This window comes from Pelodiscus sinensis, chromosome 19, assembly GCF_049634645.1.
Source record: "Pelodiscus sinensis isolate JC-2024 chromosome 19, ASM4963464v1, whole genome shotgun sequence".
NCBI classification, from domain to species: Eukaryota; Metazoa; Chordata; order Testudines; family Trionychidae; genus Pelodiscus; species Pelodiscus sinensis.
In genome coordinates, this window is record NC_134729.1 from 10,447,772 (window position 1) to 10,473,637 (window position 25,866).

Sequence of the window (25,866 nt, forward strand, 5' to 3'; positions counted from 1 at the left end):
CTATGGGGTGGAATCGGATCTGCGCACCATGTGTCAGGCCGGTCACGCAGGGCTCTGAGGAGGGGGCTGGGCAGAGCAAAGGAAGCCGATCGGGCCAGTGCAGCATCACGCTCTGGCAGGAGCAGCTGCGGTGGGGGAGGGCCGATGCACTACCCCGACCCCTGACACCGAGAGCCCCTCCCCCATCTCATAAAGACATGCAACTACAACATCCCCCAGTGCAACCCCTTGGCGCGCGGCGGACAGACTCCTGCAGCAGCCCGGGCGATGCCGCCACAGCGGGGGGTGGCTCAGCTCTCCCCGCCCTGGGCCGCTAATCCCTTAATCTGGAGTGAAAGGGAAGGGACCCCGGGCGGCAGCTGCAGCCCCCGCAGTCTCCGGCCTTGGGATCCCGCCCACATTAGCCGCCTGCTGCAGCCCAGCGGCAGCCTCCTCCCAGTTCCCCCTCCCTGCACTCCGGTCACGTGACCAGCCCGGCAAGTTAGGGACCAAGGAGGAGGGACAGAGTGGGGCGCTGGGGGCGCGGCGGCAGCGCGAGCCGCTCCGGATAGAACGTTCCCCGGGAGCTGCAGCGGCGCGAGCCGCCGGGGATAGAACGTTCCCCGGGAGCTGCAGCGGCGCGAGCCCGCCCCAGCAGCAACAGCAGCAGCTCCGCTCCTCGCTCTTCCTTGGTCCCTGCCTGTCCCGCCGGCAGGGGCTGGAGGCTTGCAGCTAGGGCTCCGCGCTCGGTGCACGCCCCGCAGCCCGGAGGGCGAGGAAGATGGAGGGTCGGTTGTGAAGAGGGGCCCCTTGGAGAGCTGCAGCAGCCTTCCCTCGAGGAGGGGAGTGGAAGAGGAGCGGGAGGAAGCAGCAGCGGCGGCCTGTGCGAGGCGAGGGGCAGAGATGGCCAACGACTCGGTTCAGGTGAGAGCGGCGGGGCGGGCAGTTGGTCCCCGGCCGCCAGGGGGCAGCCCCGAGCGCAGCTGGGACATCCCGGGGGCGGGGACTGAACCACTGCAGAATGGGGTGGGAGTGGCTGGACCCTCTTCCTGCCCCCATTTGGGGGGAGGTGGAACATGACCAGGGGGTCGGGCAGGGCACCCCGACCACACTAATTGTTCCAAGCCTACCGCAGAGAGTCAGGAGCCACTGCACATCTGGAGCCTGTGGGGGAGGGGTTGAACCTCCTATCTCTCTGGCACATCTGGAACATGCAAGAGGGTGGGGCCTGTTCCTGTGGGGCCCTCCCAGCACATCTGGGATATGCAACCCCTGCACCCATTGAGGAAGCAGGCAGCCCCTTCCTCCTGCACCACTGCCCCCTCCTGATGGAGTGAGGGGAGTGTGGGGCAACCCCTGGCACAGGTGGGACATGGAGGCCCCCAGCTGGGCTGGGCCAAGTTCTGCTCTTGCCAGCTGTGTAAAGCTGTTGTTGGCCTCTGGCCCGGGGGGGGGCGGGAGAGATGGGGGGTGGGAGGCAGCTACAGGCTTTTCCTGGCCAGCTGGGCTTTGTCTCTCGCACACACACTCTGCTTACAAGTTCAGCTTCATCAGCCTGGGTATCTCTGTGCAGTCCTTGTGCCTGCCTTGCCCATCCACACACAGGAACCTCTGCCTCTCTTCCCATCCCTCGCCCCAATTCTGGCCTGCCTCACTTTGGAGGATCCAGACCCACAAGCTGACTGGATGACCCCTCCCCCCAGCAGATTTAGCCACCCTGGCTCTTGCACCCCACCCATCCCACAGACAGGTGCACAAGTTACAGTGGGGAGGTCTAGGTTGGACATTAGGAAAAACTATTTCCCTAGGAGGGTGGGGAAGCGCTGGGCTGGGTTCCCTAGGGAGGGGGTGGAATCTCCATCCCTAGAGGTGTTTAAGTCTCGGCTTGACAGGGCCCTGGCTGGGTTGATTTAGTTGGGATTGGTCCTGGCTTGGGCAGGGGGCTGGACTTGATGACCTCCTGAGGTCTCTTCCAGCTCTAGGATTCTATGATTCTAGGTGACGCAGCTGAACCGTGGGTGCTAGGAGACCTGACCCTAGAGAGCATTGGGTGCTAGGATCTTCCCCGGAACTAGATGGGAGCCACTTTTATCCCTCCTCCCCAGAATTTCCAGCTGCCTCCTCTCCCTGTCGCCAAACCCACTTGCCACAGTTCAAGAGCTCACTTTCCCTAAGGGCACCAACCTGCAGCTGTAAATCTAGTCGGGTGGGCCCTGGCTCAGACCCTGCGGTGGGGCCCCAGCCAGCCCCGCTGCAAGTGAGAGCAGAATCCTGTCCTCCACACTGCTTGTAGGTGTCTACGTGAGGGATGGAAGCCGGGGAGAAATCCCCGCGGGCGGCCTGGATCCTGCACTAGCTGTGGAGGATGTGGAGGTCAGATGCACCTTCCCCATGGGGAGCCTGCTGGGGGAATGGGTTAGTTACGCAGTGCCCTATAGGTTCCTCTGATCCCATACTAGCTGATGGAGGGGGCATGTGCTCCCTTCCCTGGTTCTGTGCTAGCTGGGTGGCGAACAGGTCAGATGCTGCATCGCCCTGCAGGGTTACCCTCCCTCATAAGAGCACTGCACTGGTCCTGCCCGGATGGAGGAATGGGGCTGACGCTCTTACCGTCACTTCCCCAGCGGTTGCTCTGTGGCGTGATAAGCGCTGGCCGTGTCCCCTGGGAGCATCCCAGGTTGTTGTGGTTTTGTTGTTTTCCCGTTTGAGCCCGCAGGGCCCAGCTGAGGGAGAACGCGACCGTTCTGGGGGATGCCGCAGCGAGATTTTCCAGTAGCAGGAAGCGTTTGCGGCCCTAGCTAGGAACCGGCTTTGGGGAGGAGGCGAGGGCCCAGCCCATAGCTGTGTTTGCATGTACCTTTGTAAACCCCACTGGCAATGGGGTGTGTTACAGGGGACACTTGTCTGCCCCAGCCCCTAGCCAGGGCACCCTGGCTTTCTAGCACAGGCTGTTGCTTTGAGCTTGGGAAGCTCTGGTTGCTCCTCGAACCCCTGGTGTCTTGGCCATGCTGCCTCTGGCCCTTGCCTGGCCATGGTCATGTTGGCTGCTTGTTTAAAGGATCGCTGTCAGGTTAAAAATCGATAAGCTAAAAAAACCTTCCTTCTCTGTTAGCAACCCGTCAATTATTAAAGCCGCCGTATTGATCCAGAACTGGCAGTCCCTTCCCTTGCCCAGCTGCCAGGATGGCAAGAATTGCTCTGGCCCGGTTTTGCTCTTGTTTGCATTTTGCTAAATGACTGAATAAGAAATCCATTACCTAGCTCTTATCTAGACTGTGTTTTCCCCCGGCTTTACTGGTGGGGAAACTGAGGCACAGTGCTCCGTGTTCCCTCTAATTATTTCCAGACATGGGCAGAATACATTTCGTTCTGTGCACTGAGGCATGTGCAGATGTGCACCACCTGTAGAAACACATCACACTGTGACCATCTGTGGGTGCTCTGCTAATCAGCTTGGCGGCACCTGAATCTTTCCTGGGTGGCCACCCAAGCACTCAGCTTGCAGGCAACCCTGATGGTGACTGTTCCCAGAGCTGGGAAGAGAACCCAGGAATCCTTCCTCCCAGTGGAATCTCCTGCCCATTCACCTCCATGACTTCGGCTAGTTAGTTTCACTTTTGAATCCATAATACCTGGCTCTCCCACTGTTGTGTTTGGGAAGCAAAAGCCTGGATCTGGATGATGGGATCTTGAGCTGAAAAGTAATCCAGATAGAAAGTGTTTCTCTGAGCAGCTTCTGCAATGTTTACCCTGAACTTCTCCTTAAAGGGAAGCTAGCTGTTCCAGCCTGGCCCCAAACCACATTCATGCAGACAAACTCCTGGGCCTTCAGAGAGCCCCAAGGGAATAAATCCTCATGGGGCTCTCGGCTTGCAGCTCTGCAGCAGGCAGGGTGTCAGGTTTTGTAACAAAACCCAGGGGCAGTGGAGAGTTCTCCCTCCTCACATAAAGTCCGGTTGCGCTGTTTGCCCCTAGGGAGAACCTGCAAATGAAATTGACCATGAGCAGAACGGAAAGGGACCTCATTGATTTTTTGTTTTTTAACAGTCCGGGCAGAGAGAAGCAGGAAGCAAAGAACCAGCCTCTAGAGCAGCGAGAAAATATCCCTGGGAGAGCTTTGTAAAATATCCCCGGGCTTCTAATGTGCCAGGTTTGTTAATGGCACCGTTGGCTGTGCTGCGTGAGTAACTTGACCCAGGACGCTATTGTCTCATTGTTTCCTAGTGCTCACCCGTCTGCTCGTATCTGCTGTCTCTTGTCCTTGTTGTCAGAGCTGAGCTTTGTTGTGGGACGACTAAGGGCCCCGTTGTGCTAGGTGCTGTACGTTACTATTGAGCGAAGTTACGGTTCCGCCTTGGAGCGTTGGCAAGATCTGGGGCCTTCTCCAGAAGCTGCAGATCGACGAGGAACCGTGGTCTGGGGGTTGATGTGCAGGGCAATTCAGACTAGGAAATGAGATGCTACATCTCCGCAGGCCACGCCGTGACGGTCCTGGCACCAGGGTCCCCCAGTCTGACCTACTGTGGGGCCCAGGCTGTTAAATTCCCCTGTGACCCCTGGACTAGCGATGTAATAGTCAATTAACTGATTAACCAATAAGCAAAAGCTTATCGGTTAATGCTATAGACTACGCGTATTTCCCACTCCCCCAATCGGTACATTTTTTAGCAGGCTGGCCAGCAGCCTGGCTCAGTCCTGGCTTGCACCGGGTGCAGGATCTACCCCTGCTGTGGTTCTGCATTGAAAGTGTATTAGGAGCCGGGCGAGCAGGCAGCCCGGCTCAGTTTTGGCTTACGCCCCCACCCCAGACAAGGGCTGGTGCCACCCCACGCTGCTCCTCTGTATCAGCCGGTCTGCGAGGGGAGCTGGATTTTAATCCGGTTCCCCTCGCGGACCAGCTCCCACCTGGCACCCAGTGCTGCTGCCCCTGATAGAGAGGCAGCCGTGCGGAGTGGCAGGGGGCTCTTTGGGAGTGAGGCTGGAGCGCAGGGACTATAGAATATTCCAGTAGCCAATAAGAATTCATGAAGCTAATCGACTATTCTGTTAACCGAGATTTAACATCCCTGCCCTGGACTGAGGCAAGTGACTTTCCAGCCGCTGGGTTCTAATTGCCCCAGCCCCATGCTGCGGGGGAAGGTGACTCTCGCCCCACCCTCCCCCAGGGGCCCAGCCCGAGTGAGCTGGGAGAGCTGAGCTGTCAGGCCAGGCTGGGTAGGATTCTCCACCATTCGGCTGAGGCAGGACGTCGCCCCAAGAGGTCCACGTGGTGTTTGGCCCTGAGTGGCTGGGCCCAGCGCCGAGGCTGAGGGAGAACAGCTCTGCAGATAGGGCTGGGGAAAGTCAGTGGCCTGTGTGCTGTATTCTGGAACGAGCTGCAGGGCCCCTGCCCATCTCGGGGTGGTGCGGGGCGTAGGGCAGGCCCGGCACAGGCCGGCCTCACAGAGCTCCGGGTCTAAACTAGGGATGTAAAACAGCATTTCAATATTAAGTGGTTAAACTATGTGTTTAACTGGTTACCGGCCACCGCGGGTGGGGCCTGCTTTGGCCCGGCCAGGCTGGCATTGCCCTGCCCACGGCACGGTGGGCCCGTCTGGGCAGGCACTAGTTAACCATTTACACCCCTTGTCTAAACAGAAACCAGCAGAATTTGTCTTGGCGAGGGGCAGCCTGGGCTAGCAAGTGGCTCAGCCGGCCGCAGATTGTCACAGCCAAGTGCGTCTCCTGGGCCAGGGCAGTTTTGCTCACTAGGATGTGTGGGCGGGGCTGACTGAACGGTAGCAGCGCTTTGATTGGACGCAGCGGGAGCACCCGGCTCTCACAGCCAGCCCACCGCCCTGGCTTTCCGTGCGTGTCACTTTAGCAACGTTGGTTGTTAAAAACCGACACGGATGGAAACCAGCGTGTGGGCAACAGTAAACAAATGAGTAGAACCCCGAGGGGCCGCGTGCGACTCGCGGGCCGTAGGCTGCCCACCCGATTTATCTCGTCCCCATTTTACAGCATGAGGGAAACTGAGTCACACAGTGATTGAGTGAGTCACATGGGGAGTCCGTGTCAGGAATTGAATGCAGATCTCCTGGTCCTCTCCCACCCCCATCTCTGTGCTGTGCAGGGGAGGGTCTCAGACCTCACTTCTGGCCTTGAAACCAACAAACTCTTTCTTGGTCCAGGTCTGATGATTGTTTTGAAGCTGCCCCCCTTCCCCTCCGCCTCGTGCTGCGTTTGTTCCCAGCTGTGCCAGGCAGCCACGGCGCTGGGCACGGCGCGAGGCCCTGCCGAGAGCGGTGGGTGTCTGTGTGCGGTGGCCCTGGCTGGCTGGCCCCTGCTTGGGGAGGCCCTGGGTGATGGGTTTCCCTGGGGCGGCGATCGCGAGGCTGGCTCTGCGAGGGGGGGCTCCTGTTTGGCGCTGGGGCGCAGCCGGTGCAAGCGGCGGCTGCCTCTGGTTAATGCAGGCGGGCGGGCGGGAATCGCGGTGTCTTTGTCTGCCCATGAATAATTGACAGGCTGAGTTAATGCAGCCCATCCAAGGCTCCTGTCTGCGGCTCGGCTGGGGGAGGGGGCTGGCGGTTACATTCCCCCTGACTTCACTTGGCGCAGAGTCCCTGAACCCCACCCCAGGGTGCCAGGGATCCCCCCTCCTGAGATCTCACTCCCTGCCCCTTCTTCTCTGGCGTGTGGTGGGGAGAGGGGCTGTGCTGGCCATGGGATGCACAGCTGCTCTTGGGATCTCCCCCTCCTCCCCCAACACCCACCTCTTGGAGCTGGCACACGCTGGGTTGTGGGATTCCCTCCCCTGGCCTCCGGGGCTCTCTGCAGCTGGCCAGCCCGGCCACGGGCACTGCATTGTCCCTGCTTCGCCTGCCAAGGGGGCCTCGTCTGCCCTTGTGGGTGCTGTCCCTTTAACCCCCCCCCCCGCATCTTCTAGCCCCAGCCAGGCCGAGCTGCAGCAGGTGCAAAGCTGCACTCCCCAGGGTATAGCACCCGGTCACCTGGGGGCCCCTCAGGGCTCCTGGGCCCAGATGGCTCTGGCAGCAGGAATGCCACAAGGCCACGCCCTGCCCATGGCGCAGAGCTGGGCACGGTGACCGGGGAGGCCATGGTGACAGCAGCTGATGCCCGATGTAGCTGCCATTGTTATCGCTTGCGGAGCTGGCTCCATGCGTATGGGCAGGGCCAGTTTCAGGCTGCAGGCCTGATATCGGATCCCCTCCCTCCCGGGGGCCGGTCACAGCCTGCTCCACTCCACCAGTTCCAGAGGGGTGGGACGAGCGTAGGAGCCTGTGGAACTGCCCGCCACTATGGGAGAGGCGTACCGAGGCAATGGCACCCCTGGCTACTCACAGGCTGGGGACTTCCTGCCTCGGTCACCAAGGGTTCCTGCAAACCCACAGCTCCACGATCAGACTTCCCTCCTCCTGGAGATGAGCAAAATCGAAACCCCCTTGTTCACGCCTCCAGCTCGTTCTCTGACCGGCTGTGAAATGGGATTGGGGGGGCATGTTTTTACTTATAAATACACTAGACGATTTACTTGGTGTTGCTCGGGTCCAAGGCAGGGAGCTTTGGGAGGGGGGGTGCAGGGGTCGGGGCAGGGCTTGGGGTGCAGTTGTCAGGGCAGGGGGTTGGGAGGTACAGAGGAGTTGGGGCATGGGGTGAGGGGTGAGGGGCAGAGGGTGGGAGCAGCAACTAGGTTCTCCCCACAGCTGGTCCAGGAAGGCAGGGGCTGCACTGCCCAGCCACTAGCTGCTCCGCAACTCTCTGGGGCGAGCAGGCTCTGCAGGGGGGTGCTTGCTTGCTGTCCCCTGTGGCCATTCTGGAGTATAACAGCCTCCCCTTTCTGTCTGATGAGAAACAATCCCATTCCAGGCACATCCCATTGTCCTGGCACAACCAAACCCTGCCCTTGCCTACAGAATTCGGTGGTCCTAGCTCTTCCTGTTTAGGAGGAGGTCTTGAAGAAAGGGACTTGCAAATGGATGGAGGGACATATGGATAGAAATGGAGGCAGGAGAGGGATCACGTGAGGATTACCTATTCTGTTCCCTCCCGCTGGGGCATCTGGTATTGGCCACATCGGCAGACAGGATACTGGGCTAGATCTGACCCAGTATGGCCCTTCTTATGTTCTTATAAAATCTCTCAAATATATAGCAGATTGGAGGTCATCCTAGAATCCCTCAGTAATGGGGCGGGGGTATTTACTTGGAGAGATGTTGCTAACTGGTGGGGTTATGTGCACACTTAGATCCAGAGCAGCATGGGGAAGATATTCTGGTCTCAACAGAGCAAGGGCAGGAGAGGAAACAGAGGCATGCAGGATGAAGTGACTTGTCCAAGGTTACTCAGCAGGGCAGTGGCAGAGCCAGGAATGGAACCCAGGCATCTTGCATCACAGCCCATTGGAGTGTGAAAAAACCTGACTGTCCTGTTCTGACTCAGGAGTGTGTGTGTGTGTGTGTGTGGTGGTGCGGGGGGGGGGGCGGGGAGTTAACATTCTAACCCAGGGGGGTTGTGCTAAAGGGGGCACTAGCTGGGCTGGGAGAGGAGGGGGCCAAGATGGCTCTTGCCACGGGGATGCAGTGCAGGGGGTGCTAAAGATGGGGTTGCTTCCCCAAACGAGGGGCAATGTCTCTGCCAGTCCCTCCAATGGCCCCCTGCAGACCCTCAGCTTCATCCACCTTGCTGAGCCTCCTCCCCTGCCTCTTCGGGCTGCCAGGGTAGGGCCTGGCATGATTGTGTTTCACACCAAAATGTAACTGGCCCCATGAGCCTCCAGGAAATTGGGCCAGGAGCTCACCACCAGGATCTGGTCATGTCAGTCTTTGCCTCTTTCTCCTCTGGACACTTTTTCTCCTTGGTCTGCTCGTGGGGGAAACTGAGGTAGGGCTGGGGCAGCCGGACACCGGGAGCACCTGGAGACCAATGTCCCCTCTAATCTTTTCCATCCGTGTGGGGAATACATTTTGTTCTGTGCACCGAGGCACGTGCGAAGGGGCATCATCCGTGGAAACACGAAACTTATCTGTGGGTGCTCTGCTGATCAGCTGGGCAATTGAATCTCTCCTGAGCAGCCGGACAAGTGTCACCCACCCACCTTCTGGGAGGGCTGCACTGCCCCATCTAGTGGCACTGACACTACGTACAGGAAGAGGAAACGAGTCTGCTCTCGGGATGTTACATTTCGAGTAATTGACTAGTCGAATAGTCGATGCAAAGGCGAAAGCGCTGTGGGGAGCATGGGGCCAGAGGGGCAGATCCCCGCTGGCCCTGTGCTCCCCACGGCGTTTCAAGGTGTCAGTGCTGCATGGAGCCCGGGGTCAGCTGGGGACTACACACGGTGCTGCCGCCTTGAAACGCCGCATGGAGCCAGGGGACACACCGGCTGAGTGCGGTGTTTCAAAGCGGCAGTACCGCATGGAGCCCAGGGTCTGGCCCCAGGCTCCACACAGCGCTGCCACTTTGAAGTACCCCCTCCACTTCCCCCCCTTGCTGCCTCTTTCTGATAGAGGCACAGGGGCGGGGGGAGCAACTAGTCGACTAGTCGTTCGCATCCCTAGTCTGCTCTGGGGCCTTAGCTCATGGTCTCAGGTTCGATTCTGCCCATCAGCGCTGCCCAAGCGCATGGCTTGCAGGGAGCACAGGTGGAGATGCTTAGCAGCTCCAAAGTGAAGCCAGGCCCAGACCCCAGCACGGGTGGGGCTGGGGCATCCCTATCAGATCCCCCCAGTTGGCGTCTCTACTTTCCTGGCACTGGGTTGAGTCTCACCAGAGCCTGCTCGGCAGTTCTGGGCCCCTCCAAGGGGGAGTCCTTGTCACTTCCTGCATCTCTAGCTTGGAGCTCCTGGGTCAATCCTCAGAAGCCCCCCCCCCCCCCACTACCCCACATCCCTCGCCGACCAGGGCAGCCACTTCCTCTACCCCCACCCCCGCTTATGAGCGCTTCATGCCTTATGGGGATGGGGCTGTCAAGGCAGGGTGCAGGCTAGTTCCATAGCCTCCTCCCAACACCTCACCCCAGACCGGGGTGCCCCAGTCTCTTGCATAACGGGGGGGGAGGGTACAGTCTGTCGAGGCCCAACTCTGGTATGTGTGTGGGAGGGGGGCCATGTTACATGGTTGTATTGGGCCCAAAAAACTTATGCTTGGGCCCTGCCCTCCTCCCCTTGGTGCTGGGACAGTTTGTGTAATGGAGGTGCTGGGGGCAGGAGATATGGATTTGGGTTAGTACCGCTTTAAGCCAGGGGTGCAGCAGGACCCCGACTTCTGTGGTGCCAAGTACAGCTCTAGCCTAATGAGTGTGGCCACTCACTTCCAGGCCACAATCTGTTGAGTCACAGCGGTTCCCAGACGCCGGTCTGCAGACCGGCAGCGGGCCGCGAACCCCTGCCTGCCGGGCTGTGGCACATTGCCTGGCCACGCCCCCAGCTTTTGATTAGCCCCACCCACTAGGGTTCCCTATAAGGGAATTCCCTTCCACCCACTTCACCGTGCAGCAGCAGGGCAAGTGGGGCGGCGGGCAGGGCTGGAGCCGGGGCCGCAGTGAAGTTGTCCCAGTTCCAGCTCTGACAGCTGCTGCACAGCCCAGCTGGCGGGGCCACGTGGAGCGTCTATCGAGGCCCAGAGGCCCAACTGTGGTATGTGTGTGGGAGGGGGGCCATGCGGTGCTGGGGAGGGGTGAGAGGCCATGGCCGCATGATGAGCGTCCGGGACCTGTTCAGGCGGCTGGGGGTGGGGCCCGAGCTGCAGCTGTGTGGTGGGTGACGGGGTTCAGCTCCCGTGGGGGGGGGCTGGGGCCTGCCGCAGCTGTGTGGGAGGGGAGGCCGAGGCCTGCGGGCGGTGAGGAGGGGGCCAGGACCTGCTGCAGGGCAGGGGGCTGGGATCTGCTCCATCCGGTGGGCGGCTGCTCTAGCCATCGGGGCTAAATAAAATAATATGGGGGGGGCACAGGAGTCAGGGTTGGAGCGTATGGGGCCGGCAGGGATACATCATTTGGCAAATAGGAAATACTATATATTTGCATATTTGTTATTTGCATAATGAATATGCAAATGTGCAAATATTACCAGACTGACGCACGTTTGCGAACGGGTTTGCCAGTGCCCGGTCTGTAAAAGGCTGGGACCCACGGCACTAGGGCCGTCAGCGGGGGCAGAGCCCCTCCCGTGCGGTCCCAGCGGGTGCCCCACAGCCCTGGTTACTCCCCCATTGCTGTCCCGCCACCCTCGCTCCCAAGGCCTTGTCCTTTAACAGACTTTGCTCCAGCCCCCCGAATAGACCTGCCTGGGAGCCCCTCCCCCAGCCCGGGCCCCCGGCTCTCAGGGTTTGGACCTTGGCTAGGGGAGCCGAGCAGGCTGCTGGCAGGAGGCCTGGGTGTTCCCATCTCTCCTGGCTGCAGCCAGCCCCCACCCCAGCTTTGCTGGGGCCCTTCAACCCTGAGTCACAGCCCTGGCCTGTGTGGCCTGGTCTGCCCCCTTCCACTCCAGCTGGGGCGCAGTGGGGGCAGTTTGCTCTGCTGGGGGTAGGCCCAGGCATTGCCCCACAGCAGCCATCCCTGAGGCTGGGCCGTGGGGCCGTGCCATCTGGGAGGAGCCAGGCTCGCTGCCTTGTGCAGACTCGTGAGGTCCCCTCAGCACCTCCCAGCACATCCAAGAGGCGCCAGCTCTGCCCTATGCGCCTGCTGCTCTGGGTGTGCCGGGGGAGCCCCATGACTGGCTGCCCAGAGCCATGGCAGCATCTTGCCTGCCCCGAGCGGTCAGCCTGCAAGTCACCCCCAGGCAGCTCCTGTTGCCCCCCCCTCCTGTGACACTGGGCACACAGGCCCATGGAGGGGATCCCCAGGGGTTGCTCTCTGCCTCTCGTGCCTCATGGGGCGTGGCCCAGGGGGAGCAGGGCCTGGAGCCAGAATCCCAACGGGGAGGAGGCTCAAACAGCCCCCACCACACACACTTTGGACTAGGGGAGCTGCTGGCCCCCCCTCAGTTCCCAACTCTGGCCTGCTCCTAGGAGGGCCCAGCCGGGTGCTATTTGGGGTGGGGCAGGCCAAGTGCCCCCAGCCTGCTCCCCAACCCCCAGGGCAGCAGCCCATTGAGTGGCTGGCAGAGGCCACGGGGCTGTCTGTGGTCAGCTGGACCCGGCACTCACTATGTGCCATGGGGCACCAAGCCCATCTCCCCCAAGAGACCAGGGCTCTCCCCCTTCGTCGGGCTGCCCCGTGCTTCCTGGGTCTGGCTGAATGGGGCCTGGAAGCTGCTGCCTTTCCATGGGGTGGGGGGTTTCTCCAGACTTCTCCCTCTCTGGGATCAAAGTCGACTAGCCGGGGGGACCCCGCTGGGATGTCCCCACCCCACCCCGTCTGGGCCTGGGGGATTATGGGATTATGGCTCCAGATTTGCCTGTTTTCCAAGCGTTTTTTCAACTCTGGGTTTACCAAGTCTCCCTGCCTGTGGCTTTAACCGTTTAGCCCCCCCCCTTCCACCTGCAGCTTTGACCCCGTGTTCCCCCAAATCCGCCCCCTCCCGCCTGTGGCTTTAATCCCTCGTCCCCCAGGGCAGCGCTGGCCAGGAGCAAAGAATCACACCTTTGGAGGCAGATCAGCCAGGCAACCTCTGCCCCCGCCTGTAGGAGCCCAGTCCTCCATAGGGGCAGCGCCTCGCTGGTGCCCGCCAGGGGCTGGGCACTGAAGAAACTGAGGCACGGAGAGGGGAAGTGGCGGAGGTGAGAATAGGAGCTGGAATTCTTCCCACCCAGAGTCCTGGGTCCCATCCCTCGCTCCAGCCACTCTGCAGGGCCTGGCCTGGATACAAAGTGCTGTCCCTCTCTGGGCTGCCGGCTCCTAGAGCTGCTGCCTCCTTTCCTGCCAGGAACTTTCTGCTGCTGCTGCTTTATCCAGGCAGCAAAGGGTTAAGGGAGCCGTTCCTGGGATTTCCCAGTCAGCTGGAACCTGCTGGGGAGGAGGGGGCGGTGGCTTGGCAGGAGCGTGGGGGTCAGGCGCCTCGGGCCCAGCATCAAAGCTAGGGGCACAGCCCTAGTCCTGAGCGGTGCCACACTGCCTGCCCTGCCCCCCGCCCGGAGCTGTGTGCGTGGGGCCTGCAGCCAGCCCTGGAGCACGGGGGCAGGAGAGCTGGCAGGCAGGGCCACTCCAGCTGGCTGCCTTCTGGACCGTGGCTGTGGGGGGGTTACCAGGGCTGTCCTGCCCTGCCTGCCTTCCAGGATCATTCCTTTCACCCCGCCCCCACCCCATTCCTTTTCCTGCTCCTGGCCTGCAGCTGCCCCACCCCAGAAGTGGCTGCGTTCCAGGAGCAGGTGCAACCCCAGTGCCTGGGGGGAGGCTCTTCCTGCCTGGGGCAGGAGGGAGCAGGGTGGCCAAAGCCTGTGGGGCTGGGGGCCCTCAGCAGTGCAGAGCTCCCCTCCGCTGGGATATTTGTGGCCGTGGGGGTGCCCCTCCCCGCCAACAAGCCCTTTCCTCGCTGCGGAAGGCAACAGCGGTGAGCAGTTCTCCAGAGACAGGGCACTAAGGGGGCCCAGAGGCTGGGGGCGGGTCTGAGTTGGGAGGTGCAGCTTCATCTCCAGCAGGCATTGCCAGAGATGCTGAGAGGCAGAGACCATGTGCACTTGTGTGGGGGGGTCCCCCTACCTGCAAGCTTCCATGGAGCAAAGGGAGTCCCACTCCAGCAGGGGGAGGCCGCAAGCCCCAGAGCTGGGGTAACTGCCCCCCACCCCCGCACAGTTTCTGGGGAGCTGGGTGGGGCTCCCTATCTCAAAAAGGTATTCGGGCCTGTCTCAGACACTGCCTGATTCCCAGCATTTGGGGGCTTTCCTGACTGCGATGTGTTTGTCTTCACCCCCACCATGAGGGGCGAAGTGCTGATGGGGGAAACTGAGGCACAGAGCAGCTGGCTCACTCAAGGAGTTGTGGCAGAGCAGGGACTCGAACTCGGCCATTTTTGCGCCAAAACTTGCTGCCTGTCCACGCTGGCCGTGAGTTCTTGCACAAGAACAGTGACGTTCTAATGTGTGAACTCAGGGCTTCTTGTGCCAGAACTCTGATACTCCCGCTCAGGAACTGCTCTTGCGCAAGAGGCCAGTGTAGACAGGCAACATGAATTACTTGCGCAAGAAAGCCCGATGGTTACAATGGCCGTCAGAGCTTTCTTGCGCAAGAGAGTGTCTACACTGGCACGGATGCTCTTGTGCAAAGGCACATGCCAGTGTAGACACGATCTTCCGCAAACGAGTTCTTGCGCAAAATCACGCCAGTGTCGACGTAGCCCTCCAGGCTAGTCCTGAATCATTAGAGATGTGGCCCGTTGGAGGGCAGCTTGGCCCTGATCCGTCCTAAACCAAATTGTTCCCCCCACCCCATGGCAATGGGCTGAGCCTGGTTACCCCTTGCGTCGAGGGCATCTCACTGTGGTGATGGGGAGGAGTTTGGTCTGTGCAGCACCCGGTGCAATGGAGCCAATCTCAGTTGTGGGGGGGGGGGGGTATCTGCGGCGACTGGTCTCTGTGTGGGGGAGCAAGGGTCTGTCAAGGGAAGGGGTTTGTGTAGCACCCAGCACAAGGGGGCCCCGGTCTCTCTCAGGGTCTCCATGTGCTGCCGTAATACACCTAATAGCACTAGGCTGCTAGGGGGAAATTCTTTAAGTCGGAGCACCTGTTCAGTGGCACTGAAGAGGTCTGGTGGAGAGCATTGGCCTGGGACCTAAGGTCTGCCTGGGTCTCCCTGGAGCTGCCCCTGCCTTAGAACTCTGCCCCCCACCCAGAACCGCTCCCCACTCTAACCACTAGACCCCATTGCTTGCCTGTGCTTGAGCAGAGGCCTGTTCACACCAGCCTACATTCCCTATGCTCCCCCCATGCAGGGCCCATACGATGCTCTATAGCCCAGGGATCCCAGAACTCTGGAGCTGCTGGACAGCTGGGAGGGAGGAGTAGGGCCATGTGATCCCCCCCTCCCCCCTCGTCCCCAAGGTGCTGGGTCAGAGGGGTGAGCAGGCAGGGAGTTCCCACAGCCTGGCAGGGAGGTTGCCCTGCTCCTCTGAATGACCAACGTGGGAATCGACCTTGGGGCCTGGCCAGCGCCTGCTGGGGCCTGGCACTTGGGCGGAGCTGCAGTGCTGAGCCAGCAGCCCTGCTGGAGCCACTTAACCCCTTCCCCTCCGCTCCATGCGGCCCTGGCTCTCTGTGTGGGGAGGTGGGGGTGAGTCTCTGCCTGTGTGAGATGGGGAAACTGAGTCACGGAACGGCAGGGACAGGGCCTGCCTAGGATGGGATAGGAACTGGGAGCCTTGTGCCCATCTCTGGGCCACGGCCCGTGCCCTGGGATACAGCCAGGCCTGCATGGACTGAGCCCTGCCATGGAGTCAGGGTCATGGCAGCAGACTCTGTCTTTCTGCATCTCCCCCTCACACCTGCTCTGGGAGGGGCAGAGGTGGCTGGGCCCGCTCCTCTTCCCTCTTTTTCACCCTCCCTCTCTGCTCCGGGCCTCTTCCCCGCCCCGTGTAAGATGAGGTGGCTGGGTCTCAGCCCAGTGGTTCCCGGAGGGCTAGGCCCGTTACCATGGCAATAGGTGCTAGCCTGCCCAGGGCTGAATGGGTCACAGGGAGTGAGGGGTCCCTGCAAGGCTGAGCCGTGCTGGCAGCATGTGGGGCTCTCTCTGCTTCGGCTGCCACTGCTCAGCGGGCTGGGAGCCAGGCCCCCTGGGTTCTCTTCCTGGCTCTGGCACAATTGGCAGGTGACTCCTGTTTCTGTGCCTCAGTCTCCCCATCTGTGGAAGGGGGGTTGGGAAGCCTGGCCCCTGGGCGTGCTCTTCGCAGTGCACTTTGCCCCCTCGTGCCATGCACGTGCCCAGGGCCGGCACTTGGCTGCCCCGTGGGTGGGGCAGTGGGTGCCCTGGCCTCATTAGCAATTGGGGAGGCCACTTGGGTCCTTGCAATGTGACAGGGCTCCTCGAATCCGCAGCCCGGGCTGCAGTCTGCTCCCTGATGCTCTGTTGGGCCTCTGACTCGCTCTGGGCTTTTTGCAGGACCTACATAAACCAGAGGCTGGTGCCGTGGGCCTGTGGGGCATTGCCTTTGGGTGGGAGCTGGGGAGGCTGAGCTTTGGGCCTAGGTGAGGTGCTCTCTGCTAAACCCCCCCTCTCTCCCCGCAGAAGGGTGCTCCCTAGAGCCGTCTGGGGGCGCTGGGGCCCACCCTGACAAAGGGGAGCTTGTCCCCAACTGAGCTCGGCTCCCTGCTGCACAGCGCCCCCTAGGGCCGCACTGAGTGCTGTCCTGGTCCCTGTCTCTCCAGTGTGATCCTGCCCGTAGGCTCTCGTGCTGATTCGATTCCTATCTTGGCAGCAGCCCCTTAATGAAAAGGGCCTTGAGAAACGATCAGGTTAGTCCAGGCTGCCGTTGGGGGGGGGGAGGGGGAGGTGCCAGGGCTGCAGCTCTCAGGACTGGCTCATGCTGGGTCTCTGGCTGGGGAGAGGGCTCTGGGGAGAGGGCACTGGAGCCAGGCACCGGCTGGCTGAGCATCACTGGAGCAGCGGGGAGCGGGAGTGTGGTGGGTTCTAGGCTGGGGAGAGGGTCTCTCAGCCCTGCAAGCTCCAGTACCTTGTGGATCTTGGGGGGGGAGGTACAACCCCCCCCAGCCCCCCGCTCTCTCTGCCTGTCGGATGAGAGAGAACTCCCTCTCCTTTCCCCATTCATGCTGCCGCTTTGGCCTTTATGCTGCCACCAAGATGCTACAGAGATCGCCCCGCCCTGGGCGCTGCAGGGCCCCTGCCTCAAAGAGCTTCCAGCCCTGGTAGACAAAGGCTGGCTTGTCTGCTCCTGTTCTTGCGTCTCTTGTCCCCGGCACAGTGAGGCTGGGAGAGCCAGGGACTGAACCCTGATCCCCAGACTTGACCCACCAGCCCTTCCTTCCTCGAGTGGCGCCAGCCTGCTCCCAGTCACCTTGTGTTCTGAACAGCTGTTGCCTTGTCACATGATGGCTCCAGCGCCTCACTCTGCAAGGAGCAAACCCCCCCCCCCCCCAGCCTTTGGCTCCAGAATCCAGCCCGGCAGCTCCAGCTCTGGCTGGATCCCCCTTAGCTGGGCCTGGGGGTCGAGCACCCACAGCCACCCTGGCCTTCAAATGGAGCTGGGGCTGGCAAAGGAGCCAGGGCCCTGGGCTTGCAGCTGTCATCCAGCTGCCCCCTGCTGACTGCTCATGCTCCAGATCCCCCCCCCCCCCACAACTCCTGACCAGCCCCAGACCCCTGCAGGGGGGTTTCCATGGTGCCCCAGGAGGGAGCGTCACAGGAACAGGCTTGTGCATTGCACTAGCAGATCACCAGCTCGGTCCTGCCGTGAGTGCACGGGGCTGGACTTGATGCCCTCTCGAGGTCCTTTCCATACTGTGATCAGTCTCTCTCTCTCTCTCTCTCTCTCTCTCTCTCTGCTGCCTGCAGGCGGTGCATTTGCACCAGTGCACGGTGGCAATAATAATACAAAGACTCGCGAGCTCTTCTCGCCCATGGAGCTCAGAGCACTTGCCAAAGGATCATTTTTCAGATGGGGAAACCGAGGTAGGGGGGCAACTTGCCCAAGGTCATCCAGTAGCCAGGCTGGGGCAGCGATCTAACCACTAGGCCACTCAGTGTCTTGTGAATTCCCGTTGCACTGCTGCAAACTCTCTGTGTTTTGTCGAGGGGCCTTCTGCACACGCCCCAACACCATGAGACTCTGCACCCCCTTGCGCAACGGGCCCCTTAAATCATGTACTGACTTAAAAACCTCAACTCCTGCAGCCCCCCCCCCCATCTGTCCCCTTTCCCAGTGCCTGGGAAGGAAGCTCTGTGCGGGGGCAGCCAGTGTGCAGAGAAGGGTGGTGGGTGCCCTGCGGGGAGCTGATCAGAGGGGAGGACAGAGCCGGCAGAGACACCCGGGACGGGACAAGCCAAGGACAGATCTGGGCTGGAGATGGGGAGGCTCCTGCCTGCAAAGGAAGAAGGGTCCGGAGCTGCCTGTGGAGCAGCGGGGCAGGGGAGTGAAGCCGGAGCTGCTGGGGTTTCTGCCAGGTGGCCTGGGGCGCAGGGCTGAGCGCCAGGTTCCAGGAGGCCCCTGGAAGGGGGGAACTGCAGGGATGTCTCCCAAGGCTTGGCTAGGTGCCTGAAAGGGTTAAGTCCCAGTGCGCAGGCGGCCGGGGGCTGCTGGATGCAGGCAGACCCTGGAACTTCCTTGGGCCCTCCAGCCTCCCGACCCCAGCCCAACCCTTGTGGGCTCTGCAGAGCCACGGTCGCACCAGGCTAGCCCCTGCCCAGGGCATCCCTGCTCTGGTCTGCAGTGGTGGCAGGCGGTGCAATGAGGCGCAACCCAGTCGAATGGGGCTGCAGCTGCCATTGGTAGGATCCGTTTCCTGCCCCCCAGAGGCACCTAGAGGGGAGCCGGGGAGGGGGGAGGATGCTGGAACCTCGTCATGTGAGGCCGTGATGGGGCCCGGATCCCTTGCAAAGCCCTGAGCGGGGGCATGTTGCAGACCCCCCAGGTCAGGCCAGGATACCGCTGAGCTCGGGCAGGGCCCCATGGGCGGTGCAGCTGGGAGTCATTCGGGCCTTGCTGCCCCTGTGGAGCAGGAAGTGGGGCAGCTCAGAGCCTGTGGATGGGGGGAGGTTGCACCTGTCAGTCTTAAGCGAGAGCAAGCCAGGTCTGCTGGGCGCTGTGCAGAGCCTGGCAGGGATCAGGGCCCCTGGTTTGGGGCAGGTTCCCTGCAGTGCTCAGGGCGACGGGGCCCGGACCAGGCTGTGGGTGGGGGATGGGTCCGTGCAGAGCTCAGGGAGACGGGGCCTGGATCAATCTAGGGGGTTCCGTGCAGCGCTCCACATGCCAGGTCTGCGCAGCGCCCAGAGCGACTCTAGTTGCGATGAATTTCCCCTCCAAGCTTTGCCAAGTGCTCTCAGCTCCAGGAGCTGCCTTGTGCCCCCCCCCACACACACACACACTCTGCCAGGGCAGCACCCCCCCCCCCCCCCCATGCACCCGCGCCATCGGGGCTCTGGCACTGAGCCCCGCGGTGCTGGCCGCCAGGGAGGGTGAATGGCTGCTTTGTGCTGCCTGAGGCCCAGCTGTCCGGAGAGGCAGGCGGGTGACTGGACACGGCCTGACGGGAGCACCAGGAGATTGGCCCAGCGGCAGCCAGGGCCAGCGATTCGCTGGCAGCAAGAGCAAATCTGGAGGGACTGTAAACCCGGGAGGGGGCAACGACACTTCCACCATTGCGTGCACCACTCAGGGTGCTGCCAGAGCAGCAGGCACTGGGGTGAATGAATGAGAGGCAGGGTGGCCCAGTGGTTAGATCACAAGTGGAATGGGAGACCTGGGTTGAAGTCCTGCCTCTGCCACAGACTGAGGGAGTGATCTTCAGTAAGTCCCTCAGCCACTCTGGACCTCAGTTTCCCCATCTGTACAATGGGTGTAACAGCCTGCCCTGGCCCAGAGAGAGGATAACTACAATGAAGATTATGAGGAGCCCAGATCCTCTTGTGAAGGTTGGGGCGGGGGGGTCTGTAATGCTCTTAGCTCCCTCTCTGCTCTCACGGGACACCAGCTCCAATTACAAGCTGTGCTGGGGTTTAGTGGTGGATACGAAGGGGGAGCCAGAACACCTTGGTTCCACTCCCAGCTCTGGGAGAGGAGTGGGGGCTCGTGGTTAGAACTGAGGGGGCCTGGGGGTCAGGACTCCCGAGATCAATTCCCTGCTGTGCTCCTGGCTTCCCATACGACCTCAGGCCAATTTATCTGGCCTTGGTTTCCTCCCCCTGTGAGTGTGGGGATCGTAGGCCCAGCCCGTGGGGGGTTGTGGGGCTCAGTCATCGAGCTGCTTCCCTCTGTGTGATTGGGGGCAGGGGACACAAGTGTCCGTCACTGGCCCCTGGTGGCACTGGTGCCCCTGGCACAGGCTGTGGGGGACACTGAGGCAACGCTGGAGCGGCAGACAGGGCTCTGGGGCAGGAGCCAGACCTGCTTGGGAAATGCCAGGCTTGGCACACGGCCAGTTGGCTGCTCTCTGCTCCGCTCAGCCGGCTGAGTCGGAGGCCGAATTGTCACGGGTGTTACCGAGGGGCCCCAGCTGAAACCGGGGCCCGTTGTGCCAGGGGCTGTCCAGACCCAGTGAGAGGCAGTCCCTGCCCTGGAGAACTGAGTGAATAGCCAGAGAGGAGAGGAAACTGAGGCACAGAGCAGCGTGGGCATTTGCGGTGGATAGAACCCAGGGTTCTGGCTCCTAACAGTTCCCCCCCCCCCCCCGTTGCTAATGCACGAGACCCCACTCCTCTCTCCGTGCCAGGGGTAGGACTCAGGAGTCCTGGCTCCTAACCCGCCCCCAAGCTAACACTACAGACCCCACGCCTCTCCCCGCACTGGGGGGAGGACCCAGGAGTCCTGCGGCGCCCTCACTCCAGCACCTCTGCTCTGGCCTTGCACCATGTTCCCCATTCCCCGCCTCCGCCCTCCTGGCCTGTAAGACAGCAACAGCTGCAGCCCTGGGGTGGGTGCTCCCTTGGCCGTGCAGGGGGACCCCAGCACTGCTGAGTTGGGACTCCTGGCAGCACCATGCAGGCAGGGGACAGCTGTTCCCACCCTTCCCCCCCCAGGAGATCCAGGCCTCCAACCCGGATCCCAGCGCTGCAGCTGCCAAGGGGAGGTTGACTGGCAGGGCACAGTGGGGTCTACATCTTGGTGCAGTTTCTGGGCTGGATTCTCAGCTGGTGAATCAGCAGCGAGAGACCCAATGATGGGGCAGCAGCGCAGCCAGTGCTGTGCCCTTTCTACCCACGGGGGATCTGGCCCAGCTCTGGGTCTGGGATGCTGCTTTGCATACAACTGCCCGGCCTGCCCCTCCCCGCGAGCCAGTGCTGGTTAATATTCCCTTTTCATTTCTCCTGCAGCACAAGGAGAGAGCCTCTGCCCCACCCCCGGCCCAGGCTTCTGCTGCTATTTAAAGAACCAGGGCAGCTAATCCAGCCTGGATCCAACATCCTCCCTCTGTCCCACCCAAGGGAACAACTTGCCCACTCCTGCCCCTCCCTTTCCCCGGGCTACGTGCCCCTCCTTGCCCTGCTCCGTTGTCACAGTGCACCGCGGATCCGGGTCCTGTAGCGTTGATGTGCGGGCCGTGCTGGAGCCAGGCCTCGTGCTAGGCGCTGTACGGCCCGATGGGCTCGGCTCCGGCAGCTCTGCTCCCAGTCGGGTGAACAGGGCACTGGGAGCCTGCGGGCTTTGGAGAAGCTGGTTCTGCCGGGAGCTGGACAAGGCAGGGGGCTGGCTGTGAGGCTAGATTAGCTGCACTGTTGCTTTAAATAACATCAAAGGAGCCATCCGGGCTGCTAGTGGGGTCAAGATGAGACATTCCAGGGGTGGCCCCCACCCCGGGCCAGGGCAGGATCTGCGCTCATCAGCGAGGTTTGCACGTGCAGCGTTCTTGTGGCTGCATCACCCGGGGCTGCTGCTGCGCTTCACATATGAGCAAGTGTTCAGCTTCCAGGTCTGAGCAGGGGAACGGCTGCAAGTGACGGGAGTTTACCCCCAGCCTGTGTCTCCACGAGAGTCCGTGCTTGGGGCACGGTTGTTCCTGGACACCAGGTGTCAGGACAGAGCTGAGCTCCGGGGTTCCCTGCCTGCGGCAGCTCCAATTAGCTAGTTACACTGAGGGTCTCCCAAGCGCTTCCTTAAGAGGAAGTCTCCCCATGGGGTCCAGCCCACTTCTGCCACTCAGCAGAGGGGGTGACAACACTTATCCCTTCTTCATTAGCCCTGCCCAGATACAAACCAGGTACCAACCCTGCTGGCAGGAAGCCAGGCTCTCACCATTGTGCTGATGGGGAAACTGAGGCACGGAGGGGCAGTGACTTGCCCCAGGTCATCCAGCGAGTCAGCGGCAGAGCCAGTCCTGGAACCCTGGGCCCTCGAGGAGCAACTGGCTCCTTTTGAATCTGAGCCAGCGGGGCTCTCGGCCTCACGTTAGCTGCTGCTGTAGGATTCCCCTGACTGTTTGCTGCCACGTCCCTGCCCCTCGGCCCTGCATCTCTCTGGGCAGCGCCCCAGCACTGAGACGAGCAGAGCAGCCCAGCGAGGCGGCTTGGGCAGAAGGTGCATTGGGCAGCGACGGTCCTTGAAGAGCGAGGTGTCTGCAAAAGAGAACTGGGCTGGGGGGCCCGCCAAGGGCAGGGAAAGTGCCTCCGAACCCGTCGCTTCTCTTTTCACTCCCTTGGAAGAGCTGCCTCTCCCCAGCCACTGGGGCTGAGCCGGCCTCCGTCCTGCCCCGGAGCCCGGGCGCCTCTGCCAAAGCCTGAACTCCCCGAGCGAGGTCCCCCCGCCTTGGCCGACCTGGGGAGGAGCTTATTGCAACAGCCAGGCGGGACCCTGGGGGATGGAGGATTCCCCACTGCAAGCCCAGCAAGGTGGGTCCCTCCCCCCCCCCCCCGGCTCTGCACTGGGGCCAGCACTGACCATGAGGGGACAGCACCCTGCTGAGCTCCTGCCCCACAGCGCCCCCTGCTGAGCCCCTGCCCTACTCCCTGCCCCACAGCGCCCCCTGCTGAGCCCCTGCCCTACTCCCTGCCCCACAGCGCCCCCTGCTGAGCCTCTGCCCTGCTCCCTGCAGCACAGCGCCCCCTGCTGAGCCCCGCCTTGCTCCCTGCGCACTGTGCCCCCTGCTGAGCTCCTGCCCAGCTCTCTGCCCCATAGCGTCCCCTGCTGAGCCCCGCCCTGCTCCCTGCCCACTGTGCCCCCTGCTGAGCTCCTGCCCAGCTCTCTGCCCCATAGCGCCCTCTGCTGAGCCCCTACCCCACTGAGCCCCCTGCTAAGCCCCTGCCCTACTCTCTGCCCCATAGCGCCCCCTGCTGAGCCCCTGCCCTGCTCTCTGCCCCATAGCGCCCCCTGCTGAGCCCCTGCCCCACTGCACCCCCTGCTAAGCCCCTGCCTTACTCTCTGCCCCATAGCGCCCCTGCTGAGCCCCTGCCCTGCTCCCTGCAGCACAGCGCCCCCTACAGAGCCCCTGCCCTACTCCCTGCCCCACAGCACCCTGAGCTGATCCCCCGCCCTGCTCTCTGCAGCACAGAGCCCCCTGCTGAGCCCCATCCCTGTCCTACAGTGCTCCCTTCTGAGCCCCCACTCTGCTCTCTGCTGGGCTCCCCACATGGCTTCCTGCAGCATAGCACCCCCTGCTTAGTCCCTGCCCTGCCCTGTGCCCCACAGCACCCCCTGCTGAACTCCCACCCTGCCCCCTACCCCACAGCACCCCCTGCTGAACCCCTGCCCTGCTGAGCCCCCGCCCTGCTCCCTGCACAAAGGACCCCCCAGTGCCTCACCGGGCCAGCACTGCCTGTCGGGAAGCCCTGAGTCAGCCGCTCTCGCTTCCTGCAGCCGGAGATCTCCTGACCAGGGGTTGACCCTGTGATCTGGGCACATGCCAACGCTGGGTGGAGCTGTCCAGCCAGCTCCCTTGGATGCTGCGGGTGCCGTTCCCTGGGAGCTCCATCCCTTCGCCCTGTGTAGTGCTGGAGCAGCGCACGGGGTCGCCTCCTGCTCCTGCGTGTCCCTGACAGCCAGGGGCTGGGCCCGGTCCAGGCTGCTGGCCCTAGGCCTGTTGGCCTTCCCAGGAGCCGCCAGATTTGGGAGAGACTCCGGCTTCTTCCGGTGACTCACTTCAGCCTAGTCTGCACTGGGATCCGCCTCACATGGAGACAGCCCCATGCAGACCCCGGGCACAGGGGGCAGAGCTGGCTCCTTGCCCTAGGGCAGAGCCTGGCTTTGCCAGCTAGTGTATGTGGCATCCACACCCAGTGGTGCTGGAACAGTGTTTGGGGGGAAGGAGCTGATCTGTGCCCCCACCTTACCCCAACTGAGCATCTCACTGCCCCAGGCTGGGGCCACAGCTGGAGGTGGCTGCAGAGCCTTGGGTGGGGCTGATGGTTGGGGCCACGGGGCCTACAGCGGAGCCCCCAGGCCCTGGTAGCAGAGCTAGAACCCCCTGGAGTTGGTGGCTGGGACCCCAGAGGTCAGGGGGACCCCTGGACATGGGCTGATAGCTGGGCTGTAGGCATAGGGTGCAAAACTGGAGGGACACCAGGAGCTGCAACTGAGGCCAGTCCCTGGGGCAGAATGGCCCCTGCCCCCTTTACTGGTTCTGAGTCTCTGCGGTTCTGGTTCTCTTGCAGTTGTTTGGTCGTGTGCTGGGACCTGGCCTAGCCTGGGCAAAGCAGCTTTGCCTGGGTCCGGGCTGGGTGGGAGACCTTGAGTCAGTGTTGGCCCCCCTGTACCACTAGGGGGGCGCTGCGGGTGGGAGTTCGGCCAGGGCTGCTTTCTTGCCTTCCAGTCTGTGCTGGCCCCAATGCCCCCACATGACTCCAGGGGGCGCTGTGCTGCAGGGGTGGGGTGGGCAGCTCAAGAGGGGTTCCCCAGAGGGACACCAGGGGGCGCTGTGCTGCAGGGGTGGGGTGGGCAGCTCAAGAGGGGTTCCCCAGAGGGACACCAGGGGGCGCTGTGCTGCAGGGGTGGGGTGGGCAGCTCAAGAGGGGTTCCCCAGAGGGACACCAGGGGGTGCTGTGCTGCAGGGGGGGTTGGGCAGCTCAAGGGGGGTTCCCAGAGGGACCCCAGGGGGCGCTGTGCTGCAGGGGTGTGTTGGGCAGCTCAAGGGGGGTTCCCCAGAGGGACACCAGGGGGCGCTGTGCTGCAGGGGTGTGTTGGGCAGCTCAAGGGGGGTTCCCCAGAGGGACACCAGGGGGCGCTGTGCTGCTGGGAGTGGTGGGAGGGGCTCAGGTCACCCAGCGGCTCTGGGAATGGAACCCGGGTGTCCTGCCTTCCAGCTCAGTGCCCATTGCTGAGCCCGCCCCTTGTTTACTGGGGCCTGTCAGAAGCTCCGGGGTGGGGACTGGGCAGCACGTTACCCAATCTGACCCCTCCCCACACTCAGCACCCCCCAGAACTCTGGTAGCAGGAGGGAGCAGGGTGGTCGCACAGGGGAGGATGCTGCCCCTCCCACACCGTGCGGGCGCCGGCCCTGCTCCGGGTCAATGGCAGGAGAAAGCTGCCTGCCCCGGGGCAGCTCAGGGCTGGTGAGTCTCGAGTACTGAGTTGATCAGGGTGAAGAGAGAGTGCCCCCCACCAGCCTCTGGGGATCCCTCACCTGGTGCTGAGATGCAGCCACCTCTGGGGTGGGGCGCAGGGGCTGTTCAGCAGACATCCATGTATGAACGTCCCAGTTTTGGGGCCTGGAGGCTCTGCCCTGGGGTGTTTTTAGGGGGAGCTTGGCCCCTGTCAGGGGGCCCAGTGTGCAGCATTTGGGGGCAGCAGCGCCAGGGCGTGTGGTTTGGGATGACTCAAGAGATGGTCTGGGAAGCTTCTGGGGGGTGGGGGTGTATGGTCCCTGGAGATTGGAGCACAGGGGGTCTCCCTGGGGGCATGTGCGAGTCAGTCCCAAGCTCAGCCTGGCTCTGGGGGGCTCTCACTCCCGTTAACCCCTTGGGCCCAGGCCGGGCGGGGGCGGGTCCAGCAGCGCTCGGGTGGCGGGAGGCAGTGCTGTGAGGTGCAGGAAGGGGAAGTGGTTTTGTGATATGGTGGGGGGGGCTAGACTCCGAACAACAGGAGGGGGGTGTCGCCCAGCTCAGACCCAAGGACGGACGGGGCCTGGCCTGGCCTGGATCCCCCCGGGCCAGGATGTCGGAGTCAGACTCCTGCTCTGAGCAAGATCTGGAGGTACCTGGCTGGGTGGGGGCCCCACGGGGATGTGAATTGCCCCAGCCCGCTGCTCTGGCACAGTGGAGACAGGGACGGTGGCCCAGCCATGGCAAAGGGCCGGTGGGGTTGGGGGGGGACTCACAGGGAGGGCTGGTGCTGCCTGCAGAGACTGGGGGGCGCAGGGGAA

General features: G+C 62.4%; 1 protein-coding gene across 3 annotated transcripts in view; it reads left to right on the forward strand.

Moving 5' to 3' along the window:
- The first annotated feature begins 262 nt into the window (after positions 1 to 262).
- PKN1 (protein kinase N1) overlaps positions 263 to 25,866 on the forward strand; it is a 52,235-nt gene continuing 26,631 nt past the window's right edge. Inside the window, exon 1 of one of the 3 annotated variants that reach the window (XM_075902233.1) lies at positions 263 to 903. In XM_075902233.1, the coding sequence (XP_075758348.1) occupies positions 883 to 903 (21 nt within the window). In that variant the 5' untranslated portion in view covers positions 263 to 882. Of the gene's footprint in view, positions 904 to 16,180; positions 16,360 to 25,541; positions 25,698 to 25,866 lie in introns of those variants that run through there. The other 2 variants (XM_075902232.1, XM_075902231.1) reach the window with 2 other exon arrangements.